The sequence below is a fragment of the Camelina sativa genome, chromosome 14 (genome assembly GCF_000633955.1).
Source record: "Camelina sativa cultivar DH55 chromosome 14, Cs, whole genome shotgun sequence".
In the NCBI taxonomy this organism is placed as follows: Eukaryota; Viridiplantae; Streptophyta; class Magnoliopsida; order Brassicales; family Brassicaceae; genus Camelina; species Camelina sativa.
In genome coordinates, this window is record NC_025698.1 from 31,383,291 (window position 1) to 31,394,729 (window position 11,439).

The 11,439-nt window shown below is 41.8% G+C and overlaps 1 protein-coding gene across 1 annotated transcript; it reads right to left on the reverse strand.

Moving 5' to 3' along the window:
- Positions 10,930-11,434, reverse strand: LOC104744192 (elongation factor 2-like; the record flags this gene model as incomplete). The annotated part of the gene is made up of 1 exon (XM_010465203.2): positions 10,930-11,434. A coding segment is annotated over one exon (357 nt), but the record flags the coding sequence as incomplete, so codon positions are not given.

An 11,439-nucleotide genomic window follows, 5' to 3' on the forward strand; every position in this document is an offset into this window, starting at 1 on the left:
CTCGGTTCTCCTCTTCTTGGGATTTCCCCTTCCCTGCGATCTTCGACATCTTCCTCCTCATATGATTCCTGTTGGGCTTCAACCCACTCCTTCCAATCCTCCTTGCTTTTAGTGATCGTTTCTTGTGGTGAGAAGTGAGTTCCTTCAAAATCCACCAGGTTTCGATTCTTCCATAATCTCCACATCACCCAAGGGAAGGTTTCTTTTAACTCTTCCGGCCACCGAGGGTTCTTCATATTCAATAAGAAGTATTGAATATTTGAAAAAACCAACCCATTGTGAAACCCTATCTCTGGAGATGGGATCCCGGATAATGCCCACAATTGGCGAGATAAAGAACAAGAGAATAAAACATGATTGATCGTTTCTTCTTCTTCACCACAGGTTTGACAAAGGTTTTCAATCCTCAATCCTCTCCCACACAGAGCATATGCGACTGGTAGAGCCCCACACAGCACCTTCCAAAGAAAGACCTTAATCTTCGGGTCCGTCGGTAATCCCCATACTTGCTCCTTTAACGGATTTGTTGAAGGCTGTACATTTGTTTCCTCTCTTATCAAAGGGTTTAGCGATTGAGAAGCCAACCAATAAGCAGACTTAACTGAGAAGTCTCCACTTTTATTGACTTCCAAGTATAGTAATCCTCCATCTCAGGTACTGGTTTTATCCTTTTGATTCTCTCAATATCCTGCGGTAGAAAATGATAGGCCAGAGCTTCTGCGTCCCATGTTCGATTTGTACTATCAACCAATTCAGAAATTCTGAGATCCGGGTTGAAGACATTATTTCTTCTCCATGGGGGTCTCAAACCATCATCCTCAACCCAACAATCTAGCCAGACTCTGAAAGAGTTCCCATTCCCAATATTTTTAGTTAGCCCTTGTAACAGCAGATCTCTCCCAAACAATATGCTTCTCCACGCATAAGATGGTCTTGCTCCCAAAGTCGCAANATGTATATTTTGTATGAATAAACACAAGTAACTATCTATTAACAATACTGCAATTGATTATCCACTTATAATTGAACAAATGTTCAACGACTGATGGATACTGTATAATCTAAAAATTCATAAAAAATATAGCAATATGTATCTTAAAATGTAGAAAATATATATCTCTCTCTCTTGAAATACCATGGCAATGTCGATCTCCAGAAGTACCATAGTTTTATTGGTCGTGGCGACACTCCTGATCTCTTCCGTGGTGGCTGCTCAGTCTCCTGCTCCAACTCCAGCTCCATCCAGCGGCGGAGGAAGACGGAATATTATCTCTCCATCTTCGTCCATAACTATTTGTACTTCTCTTTTAATAGTATTAAGATTTGGTGCCAAGCGTATTAGATAAGTTTTTCCCTTGCCAAAAATCATATGGCCTCAATTCAATGTTATATAGAAAGATGACAATTTATATAAGCTATGTTTTTTAATTAATTTTTACATTACTCTATACAAGCACAACTAGCATGATATATGGAGGCAATTTAGAATCCCTACCCTAAAAAGTTAAACTAATGTTGTATAGGCACACAACTAATAGTCTATATACTCTACAAGCACAACTTTTTTTTTGTCAACTGGTTTTATATTGATAATATAGGTTACATCTTCCTTTTTACAAAACCATCTACACCTTAATACATGTTTTTACCTACATCTTAAACCGAAGTCCTCTTTGTTACTACAAACAGACAGAGTTAAAACTCTATTTCTACCTATACTAAAAAATGGCTAATCCTACTCCAGCCATTAAAAACTTAAGTTCAATCAGATGATAGTCTTGTGTCTTCAGCAAATAAGTACCTCAACCACTCGGGATGCCCCATCGCCACATACGATTGGAGTCTACAATCTTGAGTGATACTTTGTGCTATCATAAGAGGTCCTCTGTTTGAAAATGAGTTTTCCAAAAAGAATTTACTATCCTTGAAACTTCCCCTCAGTCTCCGCACCTCATTTGATTGATATCGAAATGAAGGCCATAAAGCAGGCTTTGTCACCACCTTTACCAAAAGCTGATCCTGCAAACCAAAAACCACATTCTCTACCCTGTGGCTTCTCATACTTTCCATAGCCCACAATAGTCCTTCAAGCTGAGCTTCTTGTTTATCCTTGACCTCTGCCATAGCTCTTCTACTATGCAACAAGACCCTTCCATCATGGTCCCTAAGGACCCACGCACAACCCAACAACCGGTTTCTAACTGACCAAGAGATTCCTATATTACATTTCATCCAATTTCTTACCGGTCTTTTCCACCCTGGTTTCATTGGAATTTGTCTCGGTTCTCCTCTTCTTGGGATTTCCCCTTCCCTGCGATCTTCGACATCTTCCTCCTCATATGATTCCTGTTGGGCTTCAACCCACTCCTTCCAATCCTCCTTGCTTTTAGTGATCGTTTCTTGTGGTGAGAAGTGAGTTCCTTCAAAATCCACCAGGTTTCGATTCTTCCATAATCTCCACATCACCCAAGGGAAGGTTTCTTTTAACTCTTCCGGCCACCGAGGGTTCTTCATATTCAATAAGAAGTATTGAATATTTGAAAAAACCAACCCATTGTGAAACCCTATCTCTGGAGATGGGATCCCGGATAATGCCCACAATTGGCGAGATAAAGAACAAGAGAATAAAACATGATTGATCGTTTCTTCTTCTTCACCACAGGTTTGACAAAGGTTTTCAATCCTCAATCCTCTCCCACACAGAGCATATGCGACTGGTAGAGCCCCACACAGCACCTTCCAAAGAAAGACCTTAATCTTCGGGTCCGTCGGTAATCCCCATACTTGCTCCTTTAACGGATTTGTTGAAGGCTGTACATTTGTTTCCTCTCTTATCAAAGGGTTTAGCGATTGAGAAGCCAACCAATAAGCAGACTTAACTGAGAAGTCTCCACTTTTATTGACTTCCAAGTATAGTAATCCTCCATCTCAGGTACTGGTTTTATCCTTTTGATTCTCTCAATATCCTGCGGTAGAAAATGATAGGCCAGAGCTTCTGCGTCCCATGTTCGATTTGTACTATCAACCAATTCAGAAATTCTGAGATCCGGGTTGAAGACATTATTTCTTCTCCATGGGGGTCTCAAACCATCATCCTCAACCCAACAATCTAGCCAGACTCTGAAAGAGTTCCCATTCCCAATATTTTTAGTTAGCCCTTGTAACAGCAGATCTCTCCCAAACAATATGCTTCTCCACGCATAAGATGGTCTTGCTCCCAAAGTCGCAATTAAAAATCCTGTATTCGGGAAATACCTGCTTTTCATGACTTGCGCAAATAAGCTCTCTGGGGTCTGTAGTAGCCTCCAAGCTTGTTTAGCCAACAGAGCTTGGTTGAAAGTATGGACATCTCTGAATCCCATTCCTCCTTTATCCTTTGGGAGACACAGCTTTTCCCAACTGAGCCAATGTATTTTCCTTGCTTGTTCTGCATTGCTCCACCAAAACTCTGCCATAACACTATTTATGTTTTCACAAGTTTTCTTGGGTAGTTTGAAGCAGGATATAGCGAACACCGACATTGAAAGGGCCACTGATTTAAGTAAAACCTCCTTCCCCGCTTGTGATAAGAGATTTGAGAACCAACCCGAGGTCTTTGACTTTACTCTATCCCTTAGATAGTTCATTAGTTCAATCTTTGATCCGCTGAAGCATTCAGGGAGTCCTAAATATGTGCCAGCACCACCTTCTTTCAGGATACCCATCTTCTCTTGAATACTTTTCTTTCTCAATGGGCAAACTTTTGATCCAAAAGTGATTGACGATTTATTCAAATTTATTGACTGCCCTGTAGCCGCTCCATACTTGCTCAAAGTCTCCATGAGAAAGCCTGACTGAACCAAATCTGCTCTGCACATGAATAAGCTGTCGTCCGCAAATAGCAAATGGTGGACCTCTGGACCTTCCTCAAAAAATCTGATTCCCTGTATCTTTTCTTCTCGTTGTCCCTTGTTTAATAAATGAGTCAACCCCTCAGTACACAGGACAAAGAGGAACGGTGAAAGCGGGTCTCCTTGCCTTAATCCTCTCTGCGGAAGGATCATACCAAAAGGTTGATCGTTGATAAGCACTGAAAAGGTAACAGTCGTCACACACTTCATTATCCAGTCTATCCACCTTACATGAAACCCCAGTGCAGTCAGCATTGCCCTCAAATAGCTCCACTCCAATCTGTCATACGCTTTAGACATGTCTGTCTTTACCGCCATGAACTGTGATGAGATCTCTGAATGCACCTTTAGGCAATGAACTGCTTCATGAGCCACTATGATGTTATCCGTTATCAACCTCTCTGACACAAAAGCAGACTGGTTGATTGAAACTAAGTGCGGAAGGATCTCTTGCATCCTGTTCACTAAGATCTTCGGGATAGTCTTGTAGAGTACTGAACATAAGCTTATTGGTCTAAGCTCACACATTTCATTCGGGTGATGCACTTTTGGGATCAAGNTGTGGCTTCTCATACTTTCCATAGCCCACAATAGTCCTTCAAGCTGAGCTTCTTGTTTATCCTTGACCTCTGCCATAGCTCTTCTACTATGCAACAAGACCCTTCCATCATGGTCCCTAAGGACCCACGCACAACCCAACAACCGGTTTCTAACTGACCAAGAGATTCCTATATTACATTTCATCCAATTTCTTACCGGTCTTTTCCACCCTGGTTTCATTGGAATTTGTCTCGGTTCTCCTCTTCTTGGGATTTCCCCTTCCCTGCGATCTTCGACATCTTCCTCCTCATATGATTCCTGTTGGGCTTCAACCCACTCCTTCCAATCCTCCTTGCTTTTAGTGATCGTTTCTTGTGGTGAGAAGTGAGTTCCTTCAAAATCCACCAGGTTTCGATTCTTCCATAATCTCCACATCACCCAAGGGAAGGTTTCTTTTAACTCTTCCGGCCACCGAGGGTTCTTCATATTCAATAAGAAGTATTGAATATTTGAAAAAACCAACCCATTGTGAAACCCTATCTCTGGAGATGGGATCCCGGATAATGCCCACAATTGGCGAGATAAAGAACAAGAGAATAAAACATGATTGATCGTTTCTTCTTCTTCACCACAGGTTTGACAAAGGTTTTCAATCCTCAATCCTCTCCCACACAGAGCATATGCGACTGGTAGAGCCCCACACAGCACCTTCCAAAGAAAGACCTTAATCTTCGGGTCCGTCGGTAATCCCCATACTTGCTCCTTTAACGGATTTGTTGAAGGCTGTACATTTGTTTCCTCTCTTATCAAAGGGTTTAGCGATTGAGAAGCCAACCAATAAGCAGACTTAACTGAGAAGTCTCCACTTTTATTGACTTCCAAGTATAGTAATCCTCCATCTCAGGTACTGGTTTTATCCTTTTGATTCTCTCAATATCCTGCGGTAGAAAATGATAGGCCAGAGCTTCTGCGTCCCATGTTCGATTTGTACTATCAACCAATTCAGAAATTCTGAGATCCGGGTTGAAGACATTATTTCTTCTCCATGGGGGTCTCAAACCATCATCCTCAACCCAACAATCTAGCCAGACTCTGAAAGAGTTCCCATTCCCAATATTTTTAGTTAGCCCTTGTAACAGCAGATCTCTCCCAAACAATATGCTTCTCCACGCATAAGATGGTCTTGCTCCCAAAGTCGCAATTAAAAATCCTGTATTCGGGAAATACCTGCTTTTCATGACTTGCGCAAATAAGCTCTCTGGGGTCTGTAGTAGCCTCCAAGCTTGTTTAGCCAACAGAGCTTGGTTGAAAGTATGGACATCTCTGAATCCCATTCCTCCTTTATCCTTTGGGAGACACAGCTTTTCCCAACTGAGCCAATGTATTTTCCTTGCTTGTTCTGCATTGCTCCACCAAAACTCTGCCATAACACTATTTATGTTTTCACAAGTTTTCTTGGGTAGTTTGAAGCAGGATATAGCGAACACCGACATTGAAAGGGCCACTGATTTAAGTAAAACCTCCTTCCCCGCTTGTGATAAGAGATTTGAGAACCAACCCGAGGTCTTTGACTTTACTCTATCCCTTAGATAGTTCATTAGTTCAATCTTTGATCCGCTGAAGCATTCAGGGAGTCCTAAATATGTGCCAGCACCACCTTCTTTCAGGATACCCATCTTCTCTTGAATACTTTTCTTTCTCAATGGGCAAACTTTTGATCCAAAAGTGATTGACGATTTATTCAAATTTATTGACTGCCCTGTAGCCGCTCCATACTTGCTCAAAGTCTCCATGAGAAAGCCTGACTGAACCAAATCTGCTCTGCACATGAATAAGCTGTCGTCCGCAAATAGCAAATGGTGGACCTCTGGACCTTCCTCAAAAAATCTGATTCCCTGTATCTTTTCTTCTCGTTGTCCCTTGTTTAATAAATGAGTCAACCCCTCAGTACACAGGACAAAGAGGAACGGCGAAAGCGGGTCTCCTTGCCTTAAACCTCTCTGCGGAAGGATCATACCAAAAGGTTGATCGTTGATAAGCACTGAAAAGGTAACAGTCGTCACACACTTCATTATCCAGTCTATCCACCTTACATGAAACCCCAGTGCAGTCAGCATTGCCCTCAAATAGCTCCACTCCAATCTGTCATACGCTTTAGACATGTCTGTCTTTACCGCCATGAACTGTGATGAGATCTCTGAATGCACCTTTAGGCAATGAACTGCTTCATGAGCCACTATGATGTTATCCGTTATCAACCTCTCTGACACAAAAGCAGACTGGTTGATTGAAACTAAGTGCGGAAGGATCTCTTGCATCCTGTTCACTAAGATCTTCGGGATAGTCTTGTAGAGTACTGAACATAAGCTTATTGGTCTAAGCTCACACATTTCATTCGGGTGATGCACTTTTGGGATCAAGCACAAATGGGTGTAATTCCACTCTGCAGGAAAACTTCCCGTTTCAAAAAACCTTTTGATCTCTTGTGTAAACTCTTTACCCACTATCTGCCAATTCTTCTGGAAGAACAAGGCTGACATACCATCAGGGCCCGGAGCCTTTGAGGCATCAATAGAAAAGACTGCTTCTCTGATCTCATCTGAAGACACGGTAGCTATCAGTGTTTCATTCATCTCATTGGACACTTTTGAGGGAAAATCAGCAAAACACGTCTGGAAACTCTGAGGAATGGAAGACTTGAAAAGTTTATTAAAATAATCAACTGCTACGTCTCCCTTTGCAGCTTCAGATCTTTTTAAAACCCCATGAGCATCTTTTAACTGATCAATCCTTTTTCTAGCTTTGTTCCCTGTCACCGAGCCATGGAAATATTTCGAATTTCTATTCCCTCCTCTTAGCCATTTATGACGACTTTGTAATCTCCAATATTTTTCCTCTGCTCTGTAAGCTTTTGCAAGATCTCTCTTGAGAATGTGAACCTGATGCAAGTTTGGCCATCTTTCGGATTGAACTCTCTCCAAAGCCATCTCACATTGATGTATCTTGTCCCTGGAATTCACATAATTCTCCTTTTTCCACGAACTTAATGCTTTTCTGCAGTCTCTGAGCCTTTTCGACACTAGTATCCCTTCTCCATTTAAGCATGGCTTCCAGGCCTTCTCGATGGCTTTCTTAACCTCTTTGTTATTCAGGAACCTCCTATCAAACCGAAACTGGCCCCTATACTTCTCTTGAGACTCCATCAACTTGACCAAAACTGGACGATGGTCTGATCCTCTCATATCCAAAAAAGCTTGATTAGCAGCTGGAAAATTTAAGAACCACTCTTTATTTCCAAAAGCCTTGTCCAGTCTGCTCTGAATACAGTGATCACCTCTTCTACCTCCCCAAGTAAACATATTTCCACTACTAGCCAGTTCCCCCATGCCACACACTTCAAGCATCTCAGCAAAAGGTTTGAAGGTATTATCTCCTCTTCTAGGACCCCCAATCTTTTCCTCATTATGCAAAATAGCATTGAAGTCTCCTATCATAGACCATCTGTCCCTTCGACCCACTCCAAACCTACTAAGCCTTTCCCACACCATACCACTACTACTATAATCCGGATCCCCATAAACACAGGAAAGAAAGAAATTTGATGCCCCAAACTGTACTTGAGCATCTATGATATGTTTATCTTCATACAAAATATTCAACTGTACACTGCTTTTCCACATAAGAGCCAAACCACCACATTTTCCTATAGGGTCCACTGTGAGAAGTCTGTCATAACCCAGAATACACTATATATCATTCAACCTATCTCGACACTGCATCGTCTCCATCAAGAACAGAATCTCAGGGAAATGCTTTTTACGCAATTCCTTGAGACGAGGAATCACCAAGTCTTGAGACTGTCCCAAACCTTGGCAATTCCAGCTCAATATGCTCATTATGCGTTGGGCGATCCCCCCTTTGGGATCACCTTAGGAGGATTAAGCTTTAACATTTTTGCAGTGTTTGTTCCTCCACCGTCTGCCTTCCTCTTATCATTCGCATATCGAGTTAAATCCAACTGAGGCTGTTGGGAAACTCCAGGTTGAGTATTATCCTTGGTTTTTTGTTTTCTGAGACGAGTCGGAGGTTTACTCCTTGATTTACCTTTTTTTGGTTTAGAGCCGGAAGAACCAGCTTCACTGAAGCCAGTCCTAAAACCCGTAACTCTATCCTGAAAAGGTTGAGACAACGCCAAGAAATCACCCAACGAGTCTGGATCCTGCTGAAAACTACTTAAAACCAAACCTCTGCCGACCTCACTGTTCTGACCTGGTTCTGAAAAACCCAAAGGGTCCATATCCATACCCCTTTCTCTCTGTACAACACTCTCCATCTCTTCATAGCTGAAAACTAATCCCTTAACCTTGTTAACATCACAGTGAACCACTGGAGGAGACTCCAATCTCAGGACTGTCTTCTTTGCTATCGGATCTTTTTCTACTTCTCTCACAGATTTTCTGATGCGATCAGCTTTTACCTGTCTATCCTCATTATTATTAGCCAATAGATATTGCCTCATCCCTTCCAGCACATCATTAGCAATCCTCTGTCTTCCTGTAGCAGGGTCTAAACCTACCTGATCTTCTCTCAAGATCCCAAACAACGGATCAGCTTCCTTTAAGAACAACGCTTTAGGAATCTTTTCCGGACCGTTCCCCGTTTTTTTCATTTTTGCTTCCTGCTCCATTTTACGAAGCAACAGAGGACAAACATTTTTGTCATGGGTGAGCCTTTGACATTCAAAACAATGTTTCTGAACCCTCTCATATTGGAACCTTATCACCGTAGATCCTCTCCGAGGCAAGGTTAGTTCCTTTGATCTTCTGAGTGGGCGAGACACATCAAACATAACCTTGACTCTAACAAACTCCTGGATTTGTGGTTTCTCTGGATCGAAAGCTACTTCCTTAACTTCACCTATCAGCTCTCCCAAAGTAGTAATAGTTGTCGTCGTGTAATAATTTACCGGGATGTTCCAAATCTGAACCCAAATTGGAATTCTCTGAAGATAATTCGCCGGCGGATTCTCGTACCACCTGTCCACAGCGATAGACCAATCATTGTACGTATGAGCTCCCTTTGCTAGAACCTCCAACAGATCGTGTTCAGAGTCGAAGATGAATTGGAATCTTTCATTTGATAAAGCAACTCCTCTAATTCTTCCCGGTTTTTGCCACTTCCTTGGCATATCTCGAATCAAATTCTTCATCGGTTGACACGGCGGATTTAACGTTCGTCCAATCAAACTCAAAGAATTTCTTTCCACTGATAGAAATTCTGGTAGATCTGGCATCTCGAACGGGACTTCTTCTTCGACCTCCTCTAAAGACATAGCCATCAAAGCTTTATCCATGGCGGAAGACATCTTTGCAACACAAGAAAACCAAACTTTTCAGATGAACTTTGAACAAACCCTAAAAACTAGATCGAAATCAAGCTGAAAGCCCATCAAAGAACAATAAACAGGGTGAAAGCGGCTAAAAGGGAAATGTTTTCCAATCGATAGTTCTAATCTCTCACCTAGTGGAAGACACTATTAGAGACAGAAGGTCCTAAACCCAAAAGAGGGTAGTCTTTTTATCAGTTGATAGTCCAGAAGGTACAAGCACAACTAATAGTCTTTTATTAGCAGTTGTAGTATTTTATAAAATGGAGACTCCAGGGTTGTAAACGTCATCCAACATACTAAATTTACCATTTAATATTTTCACATAGCATGGCATATTTTAGTATGCACTTGGAATGATAATTTTACGAAATAATCATGTGATTGCAGAACTTAAAGCATGTAAAAGAGAAACAGAATCGTGAAGCCTAAACAATATTACGATGTTACCAAATCTTGCATCGTTTCCAGACCAAAACAAAAATTATCCAAAGTTCACTAAGAAAACGAAACGCAACCGACATTACTCAAAAATAAAAAAACAATACAGGGTTTTGTTATGTTTTGCATCCCTACTCTGCACTCTTTGACTCCTTCTTCTTCGTGCTGTGGCCATCATCAGTCTCCTCGTCTCTTCCAGCTTTACTCCATCTTCCTCTTCTCTTTCTTCTTTTTCTCTGACTTGTCCTCTTCCATTAGCACTGATTTCAGTTGACCATTTCTAAGTTCAAATAGAATAAATAAAAAAAGAACCTTATTGAAGTCGTATAATTTCAAATAACAAGCGGCGCGGTTGCTGTAAAGAGCGATCTTCTAGGGCTTGGGCTTAGCAACTGTAAGAGCCTCCGTATAGAAGAGAAGAGCCTCCTTGTACTTGCCGTCTCTGTAAGATGATGCCCTTTCTCCACCTTACTTGTAGGCGTCGTCGTCACCACCGATGCATATTCCGTCGGTAGATTTAATAAACTGCCGACAAGAGATTCAAGAAAGAGAAAGGGAGAGAGAGATCCAGAGAGGAAGACGGAGCAATCACTAATGGCGAAGTGAAGCGTAATAATAATAATATATAAATCTCCTACTTCTTCGTTGATTCAATTTCAATGGCGAGTTGTATCCGATTAATAATAATAATTAACTTTTCCTTGTAGTATTTAAAACAACCTATGTCTCAACTTTTCTCTCATCTCACCACCTAAAACATCCGCTACAAAAATAAGATAAGTAACCATAGCGAAAGAGGGCTAAAAGTTTTGGTGAAAGCTTAAAGCTTGTCTTCGAAATCAGAGAGTGGAGTCATCTGTTCCTTCAAACCCTTCCTCTTCCTGGTATCAGCCACAAGCACTGAGGCCTGAGTTCCTGGCTCAAGAGGGTCAGACGACATCATTTCCCAATGATCAAAAACACACTGCGGGAATGCCTGTCCTGAGGTTGCTGCCCTAAGCTGAGCCGAGAATCCAAACGACTCCACAACAGGCAGGTACGCCTTGATGTTGTACAGTGGTGTCCCTGGCCTCTGCATCTCCTCAAAGACGTGTCCTCTCTTCTGATTCAGCACGCTGTAGATTCCTCCAAGAGCTCCCTCTGGTGCCTGGATCTCAACCATGTATACAGGCTCCAAAAGTC